The sequence below is a fragment of the Sturnira hondurensis genome, unplaced genomic scaffold (genome assembly GCF_014824575.4).
Source record: "Sturnira hondurensis isolate 20B ecotype Veracruz unplaced genomic scaffold, ASM1482457v3 Scaffold0017436, whole genome shotgun sequence".
Classification (NCBI taxonomy): Eukaryota; Metazoa; Chordata; class Mammalia; order Chiroptera; family Phyllostomidae; genus Sturnira; species Sturnira hondurensis.
The window spans coordinates 9,718,594-9,738,663 of NW_028090067.1; the positions used below are offsets into that span (position 1 = coordinate 9,718,594).

Below are 20,070 nucleotides of genomic sequence, written 5' to 3' on the forward strand. Positions count from 1 at the left end.
TGGAGCATCGTCTTGTGCACCAAAACTATGGGCATCAAACTATATGCATCTAAGTCTGGGAATAAATATTTCAAGGAACTTGAGTGTATATGGACATATTGGTCACATTGCTTTGTGTTTCTCCATGTTGAAAAATACATTGCATTAAAAAGAAAAAATTACACTCATAAAATCATCTGATAAAATCAATCTCTGCTATGTTCAACTTTATTAAAATGAAAAACAAGTGCCTAAAGTATCCACTTTGACAAAAACGTTCCCCAAGCTGCTCCACTGTTTCTCTTTTTTATTACTAATCAGAACATTCAGTATCTCTTTTGCATTAAACTTAGTCCCAAGTGTTTCAGGGCCTCAAAGGAGGGTCCAGCTTCAGGTTTCTGACATAAAAACCTTAATATAACCTGTAGAATTCTCCTTGCCACTTCAGGAGTCATCGAATTTCATGTTAACTATTAAGTTACAAACACGCACTGACGTTTTCCAAACCTCTGTTTAGAAATTCAAAAGGCCCTTAGAAAACATCCTTCAACCAAATCCCAAGCTGGCAAGTGAAACCGGTTACCTGCGCGAGCTGAACAAAGCCGGGTCTCCACAGTCCCTGCGGTCCCTGGAGGCACATTGCGCAGTGGCACGCGATGTACCCCATTCCCATTGTGAGGCACAAATTCTTTGTGACACTGGGAGACACCGCGGAACAAAAATACCATTAGAAATGCTTCAAAAGGAACATTTTTGGCTGCGATGGAGACTTTTGACATTATTTATTAGGTTCAAAACTGCTTCACAAAAGCCTAACAATGGTTCTGTGGAAACCAGTGCATCTGAGGCCCTTTTTGTTGTTCTGCACAGGCATTGATTTGAAGGTGGGCCTCGCTCTTGGAACAATCCCCTCGCAGCGGTCAGCGTCAGTGAGCATTCACCCCCGGCCAGGGAGGGGCCTGTGAACAAGCCGTCTGGAAGCGCTGGGATGGGCGCATAGGGGGACAAGACCAAGCCTTGATTAACCCCTTTGAGGGGAGCTGGGTGGGAGATCCGGCAAACTGAGAAAGGGGTGCTCCTGCCAGATTGCCAGGAAGGGAGGCGTCTGCCCTGGGCTCCCTTTTCCCCGGGGGATGAGGATGCTTGGGGAGCGTCTCTGGTGCCATGGCAACGGCGCCTCTTCGGACTGGATTTCCAGACGCACCCTGGAGGGCGCTTTGGGAATCCGGGTTGGCCCAAGCGCCCACTTCGGCTGCCATCGTCTCCTCCACCTGGGACTCGGAGGAACTCCCGGAGACCTTCGTAGGGGCTCCGGAGATCTGGCTTCTCCTGCAGTTCCCGAGGACAGTGGAAGGCCTCGCAGCAGGACCTGGAGGGCAAAGAAGGGTAGGAGTGGCACGGAAGTGTGGGGAATGTACCCGCCAGGACTTTAAAAAAAAAAAAAGGCTCCCCTTCAAAACTGAATGTTTGAGAAATCAACATGTGCAATGTATGGAGAAAGAAAAAAAATCCCCTGACGTTATTACCCTCACGTGCCCCTTACATTTCTTTAAGAAAATAAAATGTTATCTGTTCCTTGCCTGTTGTTTGAAAGCACTCCCTCCAAAAAAATTTTTACAGAACCCTCATAAAACTTGATTTCAAGGAGAACTGTTCAAAACTTCTAAAGAGAGGCAACCAGAAGAATTAGTGACTAAAACGGGGGCTTCAAATTCTAAGTTTGGGGAAAGTCCATGAGTAAAAATTGGGGTTATATCTCGTGCAAAAAAATCCACAACCCATTTAGATTTACAACGGATAATTTAAAAATCCAAGAAGCAATTACTTCATGAGTTTTATTAGAAATTTTAAAAAGCTGGAAATGAGAGTAATTAATGAATTACTCTGATGCTGGGTGTACACAACACCTACATACTCAGTAATGATACTAGATTTTATATATTTTTTTCTTTGTCCAACCAAATCTTTTCTTGTGTGTAAAATATGAGGTATTTTTTACAATAATACAGCCAATATTAGAAAAGAAATATATATATATTTCCACCTGCATTTCCATATGTATATCCATATATATCAAATGTATACATTCTTGAAGTTTTTACCAGAGAAATTCTGCCCATTGACCTACACAAATTAAAGTCTAATTTTGAAGTAGCTAAGATGATTCACATGCTTAAAGTCATTTTCTACAAGATTTTAAAGATGTTTGAATAGCATATAGATGTCTAAAATATTTGGAACAACCTACAGGATCATTTGCAAGTTCCAAAATATGTAAAAGAATTAAAATGCACATTACCTTCGTAAGAGTGGGTGGCGATAGCCACTCTATGTCTAAGTAATTCAGTTTAGTTCATCACATACTGTTTTACCCTCAGTTTGTACTGAGCATCTCCCATGACACATTCAACATACCCTCATCAAAAAGTGAACATTTTTTAGTGTATCTGATACCTCCAATGTGAGAGTCATTTCCTGGAATAAAGGTGGGATGGCCTTTCAATATCTCCGGGTCAGTGCCAATCCTTTCAGAGAGACAAACACATTGCCCTTTCGAAAGCTAAATGCTTAAGTGAGGATGGCTGGGGTGATGGGGAGTGGCAGTGGTGGGGTATGGAGACAACTGTACTTCAACAACAACAAAAATAATATGAAAAGAATAAAATTAAAAACATAAAAAACCAAATGCTTAATAGCTGTTTGTCAATTTGAATTTCAGTCTTGAAAGATGACTCATTTATTGCCATCAATAATCAGTGCAACAAGATTCCACAAGAGAACACGGATGTGGCTCTGGAATTTGGAGCAAAAGAATATGACCTAGAAGACTACGCCATCCTCCGCCTTGAAACAAATGAAAGAAATTCCTTCCCTGAATAAACTGTGATCACGATGAGTTTTCGTAACTGCTTTAGAGGGGCAGTGTGGTAAAACGGATTAAAGAAGGCATTGGGGTCAGACCATCATATGTTCAAACCCTAGCACATTTCCTAAGCCTTAACTGAAGTAGGATTATATTACCTATTTGACAGAGTTGCTAGTAGGATTAAGGTTGTTCATTCATTTTTTCATCCATTAATATTTGAGTGACTGTAATGTGCCTAGCAGTATCCTAGACGTTAGAGATGGAGAATATCCCTGCACTTACAGAGCTTCCATTATAGTTGTGGGAAGAAAGAATGGGGAAAGGATATAAACTATTAAATAAGCAAATGAAGAAATGTTTAAATGTCAACTAGTAGTAAGACCTAAGGCAAAAAATAAGCAGGAAAGGTTAGGATAGACGCACATAGATGGCATTTCAGTAAAGACCTGAAGAAATGAAAAAGCAAACTAGTTAAGTATCTGAGAGAAGAGCATGAGAAAATGCAAAGCATCTAGTACATTGTAAGTGTTTGGTACCCAAGAGCTGTCATTGTCATATTTAGCATCTTAATAGAGGAATTCTGTGACCTATATTGAAGGGTTGAAACCTGGCCAAATCACAGAATCTCTACAGGCTTCCAATCCTGTCTCTAAACTGTGGGAAAACAACAGTTGTGATCTCAGAGGGTGGCCATATGGATCAAAACTGAGGGTGTATGTTCAGATTTTGGCACATTGCCTTATACGTAATGAGACAAAAAAACATTCACCAGCCAGCATCCTCAGCATCCCATCCTCCAGCCCAGCTTCCCAGAGATGAAGGAATCCCTGACTCAGCATATATGGTAGACAGTCTCTGAGCTCCTGCTTTAACACTTTTGGCCCAAACAGTACATTCTCCTCTGGTTCAAAGAAAGTTCTGTTTATTGTGTCAAAATCTGTCTCTTTCTGCCCTGGCTGGTGTGGCTCAGTGGACTGAGTGCAGACCTTCAAAACAAAGGGTTGCCAGTTCCAGTCCCAGTCAGGGCACATGCCTGGGTTGTGGGCCTGGTCCTCAGAAGGGGGCATATGAGAAGGGGCACATCTCTTTCTCCTTCCCTTCCCCTCTCTAAAAATAAATAAATAAAATCTTTTCAAAAATCTGTCTCTTTCTGGTACTAGTCAAGTCCAACAAACTGTCAAACATTTGGAGAAAAATGTTTTAAAAGGGTATGTAAAATCAGTCCAATTCTTCTACATGGCAGTTCCTAGAACATTTGGAGATACGCACTGATTCCTATTGTTTTCTCTCCTCCAGCCAGAGCCCTGAACACCACCACCTTAATCACCACCACTTTTCAGTCCCTGCTGTGTGCGGGGGAACTTTATCTATATCAATCCACTAAATACAGCATCTCTTCAAGGGAGGAATTATTGTTAGCTTACAGACGGAAACACTGGGTTCAAAGAACATCTGTGGGACTTGATCATGGCTACAGAAATGAAGTGGAAAAAAGCAGAGATTTGAGTCCAGATCTTCCTGCCTCCGAAGCTCATTCCCTCTGATCCATCTCATTATTTTCAATCATTCCTCCAATCGGTAAATTTGACACTTCATTATCATGTCCCTTATCCTTGCTCAGAATTCACAGCTTTCTAATCTTCGAATAGGGATAATCACATTATCTGCCTTAGAGTGTTCTAGGAGAATTTCATAAAATAATGTGAAATGCTCAGCACTATATCTGCCATATGGTGAGAACTTTAATAAATGAGTGCTAGAATGATAATAAAAATAACTATTATTATTAGCTGGTGCAATACCTGAATCATCAAATGAATGTTAGCTACCCACACTCGTCCTTTCCTCTAATACAATACTTAGCAGTGAGTAGACTTCCATTAAGAACTATTTGATATGGTTCTTATAGAACTTTCCAGAATAGGACTCGCCCTTGAGTCAGTAACTTTGCTGTTTATATTGACATAAGAAATAAAATACGACCAATTGAAAAGAGAAAAAAAGAAATAGGAATCACAAAAGTGAGACTCACCAGGTGAGACGGGATTTCTCTTGGAACTGGGAGAGGGCTGGTTCCGAGTTCTCACGTGTCTGCTGAGGTGCGTGCCTACAGCCTCCAGGCGCACGGGGCGTACCGAGTAACATCCAATAGGCATTTCTGTCATGTGCTGTCCCACGAACGGACAGCTCCAGCTCTGCTTGGGTGCCCCTCTGTCTCTCTGATGAATTTCTCGTTTGACAGTGAAGATCAGTGGGGTCTCGTTCCATGCACTGGGCGGTGCTAGGAAGGAACTGACTTCTCCACGGCTTTGTTCCTTGGAAGAAGCTATACTCTCAGCAGGACAACGCGGGGCGTTGTTCCGGTGAGTACGCAGCTGTTGCGCACAGGACATTGGAGTCTGAATCCTTCCTGGACGTAATGTAACGGGCAAGCACATTAGTTTGAATGGATATGACTTCTTCAACATCACCTGCTAAATTAATGATAGGCAGAACGGATTGTGGTCTCTTATTTCTATCCTGAGCAAACATAAATGACTTCAACTCAGAAACCCAAAGCCTCCCAGTCTTACAGACCCCTGAATGATATCAGAGTTCCTATATGACCCAACAGCCAGGTCGCCTGAATGGACTGGAACAATCAGTGGTTTGGGCATTGAACAGAGGCTGTTGGGAATGGAAGGGTCTTTGTCAGTCTCCAATGGCTTCTAGTGTTTTTTTTTGTTAATTTTTCAAATTTATCCTCCAAGGTAGAGCCAGAACTTGAGCCAAAATCCATTGCTCGTGATTTAAAGTTCAGTGCTCTTTGCTAAGTTACAAATGGTTTAATTCTAATTCAGTATTTTCCAATCCTGGCTACGCATTAGTCAATATCTGGAATGCTTTGAAAAACACAGACATGCGGTCTTGGGACTCTAGTACCTGTAGTTTGCATACCCCACAGATACTGTAACGTGCCAGCAGGGAGACACCCGTCCAATTCATTCATCGGAGATCTCAGGTACTCTGTTATAATACAGCTTTACTCAGTCCGAACAATCATGAACATGCTCGAGCCTCAGGGTATTACCTCTCTGTAGGCAGCCTTTACTTCAGACACCAGTATTACATATCACCTTACAACATGTATAATGCTTTACATTGTACTTGCCCTTCACACTAGTAACCTCACTGGAGCTTGAGAAAAACACTTCAGCTCCTTCATTTTCCTGAGGGGAAAACGGAGGTCAGAGAGAACCATCTTGTCCACATCGCTAGGCAAGCAGTAGAGGACCTGGGATTGGGACCCCGGGCTTAGATTCGGAGGTTTCTGTTTTTCTATTTCACAGTCAATGCCAGTGGTGCCAGAGGGAACATGTGGCCACCATGAACGGGGTTTGATGAAGAAGGATGCAAATGTCCATGATAACAGCTAACAGAGAGTGGGCGCTGACCCCCCGCCAGGCACTCCCCTACTGTCCATGCCTTCTCCTGTTTTAAATGCTACCAGCTCCACTTCTAATGAACAGAAGACGAAAGGGCACCTTTGGTTGAGTACGCTGCCCATGGCCCAATGATGGAAATTTGCACCCATGAAAGCCCACATTCTCACTGCTCCCCCAGGCATTCACTCACATAAGGGCTCAACTTTTCCCAACTACTGAGGCACTTGTTTTCTGGGGTTTAAAACAATTCTTCCCCATATTCAAGTTTCACCTGCTTTGTAAAAAATGTGTAGGCAACTCTGCCTCTCAATTCGCAGTGCAGGTCTCCCATCTGTTGCTAAATTCATTTGAAATAATATTGTGGCAGACGGGAGACTGCGAGGTACTGTAAAATAAACCTCAGAGTGAAATGTATTTCACAGAAGCAATTTATCTTTCTCTTAAGCTGCAAAATAGCTCATGATAAACCCTGACAGAAGCTGATTTGTTCATCTCTATTCATTAGACAAACACAACTACGGTAACTCCTGCACATTCAGCCCCTCGGAGGCACTGGCGAGTGTGAGGCCGCTCCCCTGCAAACCCACTCCTGGCAGCTGTCCCTCAGGGTGACTTCGGTGTGCTTGTAAACCCACTCTGCCTCTTCCACTCTCTCGGGAAGAGGGAGTGGGAGTATGTTCATGTTATAAAAAGACCAGAGACAACTCTCTTAGAAGGGGAAATGAAATCCAAAGACAATGAGTTACCCAAAGCTCATTTTGCCCTTTCCTGGAGGCACAAATAGTGGCTAAAAATAATTGATTTCATCTCCCGCATATCTATAATCAAACAAAAACCTCAATTAGGTCTTTAGTTAATAAGAAGAACTCCAATGATACACTCTTTAAAGGGTCCTTAGACCTCCTAATGGAGTTTGACGGAGTCCACCACCTCACTGTTTCTCCCGTCTGTGGAGTCGGAGTTGTTTTTAAGCTGCTGGGGTTGAATCCATGGCAGAAGTCTGGGATGCATCAAGCCGTGAGCCGTGGTGAACTTAAAGGCCAAGTGCACAAATTCCAGCCCAGGATTCTTGGGTCAAATCTGTGTTTATCCTTTCCTGGATGTGTTATGTAGGCCAAGGTATCTACATGCTCTCTGCCTCAGTTTTCCCGTTCATGAAATGACAATAATGATAATACCTACCTCACCATGCTGAGATGCAGATTAAGTGAGTTAATGAACAAGGGCTTTCAGCCGTGCCTGGCACATAGGAAGTACTCAACAGGCCTTGGCTGCTATTATTATTGTTGCTGTTATTGTTATTAAAAATATTTCTTCTTTCTCTTTATGGCTCCTGAAAGGCTTCTTTCAGCAAGTACAACCCGTGTGCAAAATAATGTATTTTCAGTCTATTCAGTTTGACCCAGTCTAATCATTCCTTTGCTCAAAAATATTTATTGAATGCCTACTGTGTGCCTTGCTCTGTCTTTGGCCTTAGGCATACAACAGAATAAGGACCAACCCCCCCCCCCCTTCCTCGTGGATTTCTGGTTTACAATCCAGGAGTGGGGAGAAAGAGAATTCTAGCCCCACAGGGTCTGAGATGTGCTCCCAGGACGACTAGCCTCAGTGGCCGAAGTGAGCAGGCGAAGGGGGCAGGCAAGGTCTGGACGTTGCAGAGTGGGCCACGGAAAGCTGCTAAAGGCTTCACATAGGTGAGGGACGATAGCAACATTCACCTTGGACTAAACTCTCCGAGGGAAACTGGGCCGAAGGAGACATGAGTACGTACCAAATAGCAGGCAGATAGGCAAGTGTGCGATGAGGCAACTTGGATGTGCATGGTGGTTTTGCATGGTGCTTAGGAGCTAGACAGTCTGGCCTTGATTTTCCTCATCTAAAATGGGGGTGGTGATAATAAAGTTGATAGGGAAAATACATGAAATGGATTTCTGGTTTCGGCTCCAACACGGAAACAGCTTAGAAACTGACACACTTATTCTTGCAAGAAAGAGCTGAACAGATTGAAAATCAACTTGTCTGGGACTCATTAGAGAATTGAGTTTGCAGGGTAAAATGCCACTCCCAAATCTGCAGGACAGGTAGATCAAAAGAGTGAAGTCAGTATCTGTTTACCAGGAGTAGAAGCCCCTGGAGCCATATACTGATAGGAACATTTAAATGCTAATTTTGGTAACTCACTGGAGTCTGGGTGTAGACTAGCTTGAGAACTAGAAACTCCTAAGGACTGCAGTTTTAGGGGGTTCCCCCCACCACTTCAGTGGGTTTTACCTAAAAGAAGCCCACCAGTTTCTCAAGCTGAGGATCTGAGAAACATCCTATCATAGCTCTGATGCGGGGAAGGAAAGGATAGTAGTTATAAACGTGCTCAGGGCATTCTCCATCACGAGGACATGCCAGAGCCCCATCCCAGCTGAGGGATAGGATTTTTCCACTCCCTTCCCCTTTAGCCTTTCTGTCTCACTTACGGGGAAGTAACAACACTAAGAAACACCAGTGAATAAATAGCACAGCCAGAGAGACAGAACCCCTGAAAGGCTGAGATTTAATCATGAGATTATAGGCTGTTTCCCTTTCCCCACACCTTATCACAGAAACAGGTCCCCAGGAAAATGATTGGATTTCAGTTGAAAGAGCTGCAAGACGCAGACACTTTCTCAGGAACAGAAGTCAGGGAAGCCCAAAGTCCAGAGGGGAGACAAAATGGAGAAGACTGGAGAAATCTGAATCCTCTGGCACCTACAGGTACAACAAACAGTAAATACAATCCAGTACCGAGCCAGGTGAATGTAAGACTCCACACCAAAGACCTGCTTACCTCACTTCCTGTCACCTGACACACCATGCTTGGCTTTCAGTAAAAACTTATGAAGCATAACAAAAATTTTAAAAAACTACAATCTGAAGAGACAAACAAAACATAAAACATGACTCAGCTATGACACAGATGTTAGAAATATTAGAGAAGTCATTTAAAATAACTATGATGAATATGTTAAGGATTATAATAGAGAAATTAGAGCACGTGAGGAGGGTAAGCAAAGAGATGGAAATTCTAAGAAAATTGTTAAAGGCTACATGAATTCAAATTATATTTGGAATACCAGAAAAGTTGAAATAGAACAGTAAATATTAGGAATGGGAAGGTGGGTGAAATGGGAAGATGTTGCAGCTTTGTAGGATAAGTCTAGAGATCTAATGTACAGAATGATGACTATAGTTAACAATACTATATTTAATACTCAAATATTCCAAGGTTAGCCCCGGCTGGTGTAGCTCAGTGGATTGAGCGCGGGCCTGTGATCCACAGGATCGCGGTTCAATTCCCAGTCAGGGCACATGCCTGGGTTGCAGGCCAGGTCCCAGCATGGGATGTATAAGAGGCAACCATACATTGATATTTCTTTCCTTCTCTCCTTCCCTTCCCCTCTAAAGATAAATAAATAAATAAATATTTTAAAAAATATTCCAAGATTAAACTTCGGTGTTCTCATCACTCACAAAAAAACATGGTAACTGTATGAGGAGATGACATGTCAGTGAGTTTGACTGCAGTAATCCTTTCACTATGCATATATGTATCAAATAAGGATGTTGTACATTTAAATATATGCAATTTTTATTGAAAATAAAATTCAGCAACAACAAAAAGAAAGGCTACAAATACAAACACTTAGAAAAATGAAGAACATTTTTGATGGGTTCATCAGTAGACTGAGCATGGGCAAGGAAAAAATCAGTGGGCATGAATATAGATCAATAAGAACTCCTAAGTTAAAATGCAAAGAGAGATAGGAATGGAAAAAAGGACAGGACACACAAGAACTATGAGATAATTTTATAAGATACAGCATTCACATCTTAATTGAAATGGAAGAAGAAAGAGAGAATGGAACAGAAGAAATATTTGAAGTAACAATGATTGGGACTTTCCAAACTTAATGACAAACACAAAACCATAGATCCAGGCAACTCAGAGAACATTAAGCAAGTTAAATGCCAAAAAGAAAAAACTTACATCTAGGCATATCATATGTAAACTGCAGAAAACCAAACACAGAGAAAATCTTGAAATAAGATTTCAAGAGAAATCTTGAAAGAGAAATAAGGATAAGAATTAAATAACGTGGACTTTTCATCAGAAACCACGCAAGCAAGAAAAGTGGAAAGAAATATTTACAAAATGTTGAAAGACAACACTAATCTAAAATTTTATGCCTAGAAAAATTATTTTTTGACACTGAAAGAGAAATACTTTTTCAGATTAAAAAACAAACTAACTAATAAAAACAGAGAATTGATTGCTCACAGACCTGCTCTGCAAGAAAGGTTAAGAGAAATTCTTCAGGAGAAAAAAATAATATAGGCCATAAACTCAGATCTAAATAGAGAAAGGACTCAGAGAAGGAATAAAAGCACAAAATCTTTTATTTTTTTTATTTTTAATTAATTTAAAACATAACTGCTTTTAAAAGAAGCTTACTCCCCCCACTTCTTTCTAAAATGCCCCCCACTGCCCTTCATGGTGTCTCCCTTCCTTGCAGTATTTTTATTCAGTATAATATAACAATAGATTGTATATCTAATTGTTTACAACTCCATGTTCACCATAATCATATCACCATAATCATCCATCCCTGCTCTACTGCCTTTTCCCCATGAAGGATGACAAACAAGTTTCATCTCAAACACCTGCACTCCAGTGGGTTGTGACATAAATTTAAGAAAAGTTCCAGCCCTGGCTGGTGTGGCTCAGAGGATTGAGCATGGGCCTGCAAACCAAAGGGTCACCAGTTCCATTCCAAGTCAGGGCACATGCCTGGGTGGTGGGCCAGGTCCCCAGTAGGGGGCACATGAGAGGCAACCATACATTGATGTTTCTCTCCCTTTCTTTTTCCTTCCCTTGACCTCTCTAAAAATCAATAAATAAAATCTTAAAAAAAAAAGAAGAAGAGTTCCAGGGCTGTGTCTTGGTCCATAGGAAAGATGTCTACCATGGACATGGGAGAATGAAGTGGCCAAGAGAAGGGCAGTCACTAGTCATAGCTCAGGTAGCAAGGTGCCTGTCCCTGCAATATTCCTTCTCCCTGAATTACTCAACAACCTCTCTTTCTGCTAGGAAAGGGACACATGGGGTCAGCCTCCCAGCATGCACCAGAAGGTAACTGAAGAGTACTCAGCTGCCCTTCATCCTCCTCCCAGCACAGCACCTCTTTCCCATGATACCCTGAGCTTCACTCAGTTGCACTTAAATCACAGTCTATAGCCCAGAGACACAGATGTGCTTTGGAATGTTTTGTTTTTAAACTTCTGGGCTATCCTACAAACGGTCTCAAACACAAGCTATACTCTGAGATCCAGTGCATTTGGTTTCCGGTAGATTCACTGAATAATAACTCTCTCCAGGCCTTGATTTCCTCATCTATAGAAGAATTAAAGTGATCTCGAAATTTTTCTCCATCTCTAAAAATTCTGTGAGTCTCTGGTTTTTTAAAACCACACTGAACATGTTTACTTACTTTTTATTTTTTGAAACATTATGCTAGCATATGAATTTGCTATTTTCTAGGATAAAAATAGTCTGATGTAGACAATTTTATATTTTATGACAATATAATGCTTACAAGAGTATGCATGACACATACATACACATACTTTAAAGAAAAGAGCCACAGACACACCCAATTTTATTGTATAAATATCCACAATTCATTTATCCATTCTCTTACTAATGGGCACATGGGTGAAGTCCAGTTTTGTTTTTTCATTTTTTTCTAATATGACAAACAAGGCCTTTACGAACATTCTTATAACATTCTCCATGGCAGCTACTCTAGTTCCTTCAGGGGTAGAACAGCCAAGTCATAGAGTTTGCATATTTTCAATCTCATTGTATAATGCCCATTATTTTCCAGAATGATTTTACCAACTTACACTCCTGCCAGGAGTGTATGAGTCTTCCTGTTGTTCTACATCCTTGCCAGCAATTGTTATTACTTGTGTTTTTTAATTTTTAGAATCAAGGTGGGTATAAAACAGCACTACACCATGGTCTTAATTTGTATATATACTTTTGATAAACAATGAGCTTGAGCATCTCCCCTCCCACCCAATCTTTAATTTGAATTGCTTTCAAGCTATATAATTGTGGGTTGAGTTTCGGTCCATTTCCTTTCTCCTGCCTGCCGTATTCTAACCAGCTGGACACAGTGGGGAGCACTTGGATAATCCACAGTGTCAATAACCTGCCCCTAAATAACCAGGAGTTGACCCTCAGGAATTGTACTCACGCAATTCAACTGCCGTGACCCAGTGTAATATTTCATGTCTTGCTAAAACCCTGGCCAAGCACTATTTTGCATGCAACGAAGTACTAGGATAATTCTTTCATCTGAGTGATTAGTTTATTTCAACCACAGCTTGCTTGAGGCACAAAAGGCTTGTGCTACCTGCCTACAGCATCACTCCAGATGGCACCTTAGCCATCTTACATGGAATGGTTTTTATATTTGTCACCCTTCCTCTGTGAGGATGTGCAGTTTCTCAATGACCCTTTTTAAATGTGATCCTGAGAATGGAAAACATCTTAAATCACATCATTTAATAGCACATATTCAGGAGAGCAGGCCTTCATTATATTTATTCTGTAAGAAAAAAAAGCAAAACTGTTTTCCTCTCAAGCTAGAGAACACAAGAGGAATGATATCTTTCTTAAATGATTCTGAAGAATAAGATTAAGGGGAAAGGTGGGGGATAGTCACACACAGAGTCAGGAACAATTGAAAAAGGAATCCAGGCTACCCCCAACCCCGGCCTTTGTTGAAGGGATCACCAGAGATCTATGTAGATATTATTTTGAAATTTAGGGCTGCAACTTGTATGAACATGAATGCCCATGCTGAGTTTTTACGTGCCTCTGTGGAACAGCAAAAAGAACCCTACAGATCCTATTCTTGACTTAAAGCAACACACTGGGGAAAGGCTGAAAATCAACCATCTATGCTTGATTAATTAGGTTTGTAAGTATTGTTTCACAACCAAACAATATTTCTAAAGATTTCAATAGTTCAAAGATTGCCCTATGGCCGTCTGGCCAATACATCTTCTAACACACGCAGTTTACAAGCATTTTTCTTCCCAATATGTTGTCTTTGGTTGGTGCGACATTGTTTGAGTGCAGGGCTATTTGGGTCATCGTGGTTTTCTCCCCTGCACAGCGGTGGTGCTGAGCACAGCACTTCGACCATACATCTTCCATGTCATTTCCATCAAAGGCACATGATACTTCCTGGTGACCAATCAGGAGTGGTCCAGCATCCTAACAGAGGGCATATTGGCAAACCAAGCTTTCTTAATGACAGCCATTGTTCAAGGCCAACAAAAGGGAGGTCCTGAATATTAACATGTGGCCTTGTGTAAAGGTCAGCGGTATGGCACATCCATCATATTTCACGACCGAGGAGGAGAACTTTGTAAGTTCTGTCAGAACCTACTGTTGTCCAAATAAATGTATTAGGCTGACAGCTGACACCAACAAGGCAAATGATCTTGAGTGATGATCTCTTTTCACAAACACCCTTTCACTTCTTTGAAGCAGCAGCAGGCATTATGGGGAGAGATCATGCTTAAGGAATATACCTCAAGGCCACATGGGGTTAGAATAGCCGGGCAACCCAATTAAAATATTAATTTAATAACATGTCATCATTAGACCAAATGCCATCTCCTTCTAACAGGCATAACATTTTGCAGTGAAAAGAGTAATTATATGTTTTAACATCTCAGAGTCTTGCATGATCTTGTTAAGGAATAGAAAAATAAGTCTGTGAAAATTCTATCCCTAATATTTATACTAATATGATTGGTATAAGAGAACTCAAAGGTCTGGGTTCTTTGAAAGCCCTGGGTCTTGGTTAAGGGATATACTAAGTAAAGTATTACAGCAGAATTGAATGGAACTAAAAAATGTCACATGCCGTTAATACTAAACCTGAGAGTAGAGAAACACTTTCTTACTTGACAATCTTGATAGAGCCACTTGTGTGTTGGAATACTAGAGATAAGAGGTTCTTGTTATTAAACATCTTTTTTAAAAAAATGAAATTTGTTTTTATTTAGGAGGTTTGAAAAGAATATAAGAAAAAGACCTTACTGTCTTAGCCATGGGGTTGGGAGGGAGGGGATGAGAAAGGAAGAGAAAGAAGAGTTCTCTTTAGTTCCTTGAATATATTATACTCTTAAACTTTCTCTTGACATTCAGACAGTTTCTTTCTATCTTTCACAGCCCTTGTTGCTCTGATCAATTTCTACTCTGCTTTCCATTCTGAACTGCTTAAAATCTTCTGCTCTATGTTCTCATAGTTCCTTGGACTTGCTTTGTCATAACACTTGAAATTGCTTATTGAATTACGTAGTTTCAAAATGACTCCAAACCCCATGAGAAGACAGGATAGGTCCATTTCATCACTGTAGGTGCTCCATAGACACTTGTACATAAATGTAACTTCTAACCCTAAAATGGGATCAAAGTCTGAATTCATCACCTCTTGACTTACAAGTTTCTGTCAAATAAAAGAAATTCTCATACACATCAAGGAAGGATTCATCAACATTGGAGTAATTTGCCGTTATTGTATTCTAGAGAAGACACCAAATAATGATAATACAGCCCCACTAGTTCATACTCTATTATTTCAGAGGAAGGCCTAATCAGATAGAAAGTAGGAGGAAGTCAGCTTTTAAACTATCTTTAAAAAGGGCATTGCTAGGTAACATAACTGTGCATGTAAATATATTAGGAAGTTACTTAATATATCAGTAAATTTGAGACAAAGTAACTTCAACTAATAGTGTTTCAAAGCAGTCACTTGTGCTGGTGTTGAGTCTTCCCTTCCACATCTGTGTATTGACTCCATTTAGAAAGTCTTGCCCTCAGAACATTGTCTGCCTGTCCTCACCCTATTAGCTTCAAGGCCCAGGGTAGGTACCCTTCTTCCATAAAGACTTCTTCTCCTGCTCATGCTCACAACATTCTCTCTGACTTCTGAATGGCTCTGTGCATTTCTGTGTTCTCACTGGACATGAACTACATTGTAATTGAAACTCTTACATGAGCATGCCATCTTTTTTTTTTACACAGAAGTTGTAAATTATTTAAGGGAAGAATCTGCATATTTATACTTTTCTGAACCTAGTCCAGTGCCTATCATTTTGCACTCTGTGGGTGTTCAGTAAATATTCTTAAGTAAATGCATTAATATATAAAGTAATCATTCTAAGTATTTAAGAAAATTCTTTTTAAAATCTTTGTCTTTTAAACTTTATTTCATAGCTATTATGTTTTTTTTCTGTCTGTACAGACACACTCACACATATAACTTTCTTTAGACCATGAATCCATGATTCTAAGTAGTTCAAATGAGAGCTTCCTGATAATATATTAAATTCTTCCCTTCTTGAGTTACAATGGGAAAATCATCCAAAACGGTACCCTGCTCCCCGCTCACAGCTGATGGGTCCAGGTTTGTGCAGCTGACCCAAGCCTGGACAATGACTCCTCCAATGGATTTTTGTCCTTAGGACCAAAAAGACCGTATCTCAACTCCTTTCTGGAGAAGATGCTGGGAAATAGGAGCTGCAAGGTATAAGACACCACATTCTCAGTCTCCATTGAAGAAGCAGCTCTCGTAAAATAAAGATGATGGAGGAAGAATGAGAGAGCCAGAGTCCAGGGGGTTCTCATAGGCCCTGGTTCAGATCCCTGAGGCTTGGCTCCATTTTCGTTGACTTTACATCTATAAGACATCTTTCTTTTTGACTGGTGTAATTCAAAATGCTCTCCATGATGAAAATAGCTTTCATAAAACTAACCTTTAAGGTATTACATTAACTAAAACTGCACTTCTCCACATGTTAAAACTGGTATCTCTGCCACAAATGTCTAAATTCATAAGGATGTCATTAGGTTCATCTGCTATTTCTCTTAAATAAATGGAGTGCTTATAAAAAAAGATAAGTTATGAAAACTTTCATCCCCATAAATATGATAAAATTCATTATCATATTTTAATGAATTAAGAAGACAAGAATGATAGCTTCAAGGCCCCAGGTAATAATAATGAATAATAGCATGTTTTTCCCACTGGAAACACTATAATTATGCATTATAAAAAAATAAAGTGTTGCTCAGTTCTCCTTTATCTCTTCCACTCTACAGATGATGAAAAAATACCTTACAGAATTTAGGAGACTTATCCAATGTTGCTCAACTCTTCTTTGGGAAAAACAAACTCCTAGGCTTGACCTCAAGTACCTATCACAGTGCCCAGCGCCCCACAGGTACACAGTCACCATTTCACTCTCACCCCTTCTTTTCCCCAATTCCAGCATTTTTCCATCACGTCACTCCTGGATAATATAAGGATTCCTGAAGCTGAGTTCTACAACCTCCCTCTCTGATGTAGGGCAGCCCCTAATCCTCTCTGCTTCTGCTTCCCATCAGAAAGAAAGACAGAAATAGTTACTATACTCATCCAGCAAAAAGGAAATTAATGGTTGTTTAGATGGCTATTCAACACACTGAGGATGACAAACAGTCTTCATGGTGAATTATTGAATTAGGGGCCAACTTACAGTGGGGCTGTGTCTACACAAAGCCAAATCCATTCAACTCAGCCAAAAAAAAAAATACAGTTTAGCAAGAGGGAAAATGAAATTAGGTTTTCAGGACTGTGCAGAGAAAGTGAAATAAAAACACAAATACAATACCATGGTCAAAGTCCTGGCAGAGTTTAAAAAGTTAAAGGAGAGAATAAGTTAACAGTTAGAAAAGTACAACAATAGATTCACGGATTTTCAGTGCAGTTATACATGCCTCTCTTTTCTCTGTTATTTCTCTTTCATTTTAAGAATTCCAATATAAGATAGAAATCAAGAAACAACAAAGTCACTATCCAAAGATCTCAGTTACGCCCCAGTCCAGGATATTAAAAAGAGCCTCTCCTTGGGTAAGTCCAGCATATGACATATTATGATGCAATCACGCAACACGACTCAGTTTCATATTTGGTACTTTAAGTAGCTTTATTTTCTACAGAAAGTGCATCTATATTGAGATGCACATTATCCGTGGAGAATGCTAAATAACAAAATTCATTTCACGTTCATACTGGTTTTCCTAAGTCTTTTTTTTTATACTAAGACAAAAATTGGAACATCCTCTCTACAATGCGTGTTTGGTTTGTCCTTTAGATAGTGGTTGTTGACTGGCATTAACGGTCTATGTGAACTGTGCTTTTAGGGGTGTCATTTTAACGTCCTGTATCATTTTTAAATGGATGCTTCAGTTATAAGCACTGGGATATTACTATGCTGTAATATTTAAAAACTCACATACTCTTAGTAGGCTCCAAAATTGCCTTACGTTTTATCACTATTGACTTTTCAGTAGGGTAGGAGGAGAGATGATGATAACAGTAGTTTATCACTTAATTAAGAACAAAACACAATTCATTAAAACTGCAGATCTTAATTAATAATGTATTAATTTAACTCTCCCCCTCCCCCTGGAAGAATTAACCCCAGGAGTTAGACAAAGGAAGCATTCTCCAAGACAAATTGGAAAGTACAGTTTTGTGAACTGAGTCCTGAACCCCAGGAATGAACACTTGCAGCTGCAACATCGGCTGTTTTCTGTTACCTCAAATACTGCCGGGCCACATGGAGCATCTCTGAGGACCTTCTATTTTAAAACCTTCTGTTCATAGTTGATGCCTTTCCATGTCTCATCCTTACTTCAGAGTGCCTATTCATTTCCATAAAAATAAGATCTTTGTTTTACAAGAGTTCGTTTTGCTCCCTTCTCTTAGCCCTATTACGGCCACCAACCTCTACTTGGGCTGTTACAGCCACTGCTAGGACCAGCTGATTGTGGCCAGATGAAGAGAGAATTATCTGGAAGGAAAACAGCAGCAGCAGCAGCAGATGATCCATGGGGGCGGCAAGTCTCGTGTTTTCTTTGCTCCTTCCAGCCGACCCAGTGCGGAGGATAATCAACCTGACATGGCTGTTGAACTGCTTCAGAATGAATCAACTGTTTACAGAAATCGTCGCTGAAACCCTGAAGGAAGTGCTGAAGGAAGATATAATTTGGTTAACCGAAAATTAACCAAAATGTGCTTTCTGAGAAAGGCAGCTCCCTGTCGCTTGGGGTTGACTTCGAGCAATTATCCAAACAAAACAGTTGGCGCCTGTGTTGGCGAAAAAATAGTATTTGCATGAAAGTACAGGGAGAAGACAAATATGCATGAAAATTAAATTTAGGCCTCTGGGACTCCCCCTTTGGGGCCATAGAAGAGCTGATTACATGTTCACAGCTGGAATTGGTGTTGGCAGGCAGGCCTTATTCATGGGCAGAGGGAGGGACTCCCTTTCTGAGCAACACTCTCGTGCAAAGCAAGCATGGCAGCATTAGAAGCATCTGATGTTTACAGATCTCAAGCCCCATGGCCCCAAGCTGCTCAGATCTGCCAACCAGCTAGAGTTGTCTCTACTGAGGCACCATAATGCAGTTCAGAGGGGATGTGTCTGCTCAGTACACGTTCTCTTTCACATTCCTCACCACATGCTCATCTGCCCAGGCTGCTTTTGGTAACTTTTCCTTTTACAAGGCAGTAAACACAGCCAAGAGAACAACCAGCATTCTGGAGGGTAGCAACGCTGGGTTTTGCAATGCCAAAGTTGAAGGTCACGAGGTGATGCTGAAGTTGTCTTGGAACAGGGTCCCCTGGGTAATTTATTGGCCCTAAGCTTGTGTGTATTAGGAGCCCTGGCAATAGTTCTCTTGGCATCTGTGCTGGTAGATTGCAAACATGGCCTCAATTCTGCACCCTTCCTTTGCCCTGTGACGTTGCCCCATCTCTCAAAGGAGTGTGTTTTCTTACCCCTCAATCTGGGCTCACCTTGTGACTTATTCTGCCCAACAGAAGGTGGTGAGAGGAATAGGGAAGGCTTCCTATGACAACATAAAGAATGAGCAGAAATTAACCTGACGAGTAAGAGAAAGCAAAAAATAATGTTCTAAGGCAAGAAAGAGCATATTATGCTCAATGATAATAGGACCTAATATTTATTGGGCACTGTCCAAAGCATTTCACATGTATTAACTAATTTAATTCCCCATAACAAGCTAATGAGGTAGGTAAAATTATCACCTTCATCTTTTTAAATCAAGGAAACATGACTGAAGGCAGTTAAGATCATGGCCAATATCCCACAGATAGTAATTGGCAGAGATGGTATTCAAATTCAAGGCTAGTTGGCCTCAGAGCCCATATTCTTTCACCATTATGCTATGGTGCTCTTGAGAGAACTGGAGTAAGATCAACAAGACAAGAATAGGATGACACAGGCAGGAATGAAGACTTCTGCAGTGACGTCATAACCAGGGTGCAGTGTCCATTCTCATTTGCCTCAGTCTATTCTCTATAGAACCACCAGAGAAGAACTAAACAAAATGCCATTGCTCCTTACCAAACACAGAGGATTTTAGTTTGTTAATAGTTAGAGTATACATATTCATTGTACAAAATTTGATAAATAAAGAAAATATGTGGAAAAAGGAAAAACACATTGCTATTAACATCTTCATTGGTCTTTTTTCTTCCTCTCTTGAAAAATAGCAAATCGATCATTGTAATATATATGTACTAACGCAATACATGTAAATGTATCATATGTATGCCCGTGGGGATCTCTCTATATAACACCTATAGTAGGACAGATAATTTTATAATCTATTTT

At 40.5% G+C, this 20,070-nt stretch overlaps 1 protein-coding gene across 1 annotated transcript; it reads right to left on the reverse strand.

Moving 5' to 3' along the window:
- Positions 1–567: 567 nt before the first annotated feature.
- On the reverse strand, positions 568–5,559 carry CUNH12orf42 (chromosome unknown C12orf42 homolog). The gene is made up of 2 exons (XM_037068225.1): positions 4,878–5,559; positions 568–1,348 (listed from the first exon to the last, which is right to left on the reverse strand). Exons 1-2 carry the CDS (start codon positions 5,311–5,313, stop codon positions 906–908), a joined length of 879 nt encoding a protein of 292 aa, XP_036924120.1. The 5' UTR covers positions 5,314–5,559; the 3' UTR covers positions 568–905.
- Between the last annotated feature and the right edge of the window lie 14,511 nt (positions 5,560–20,070).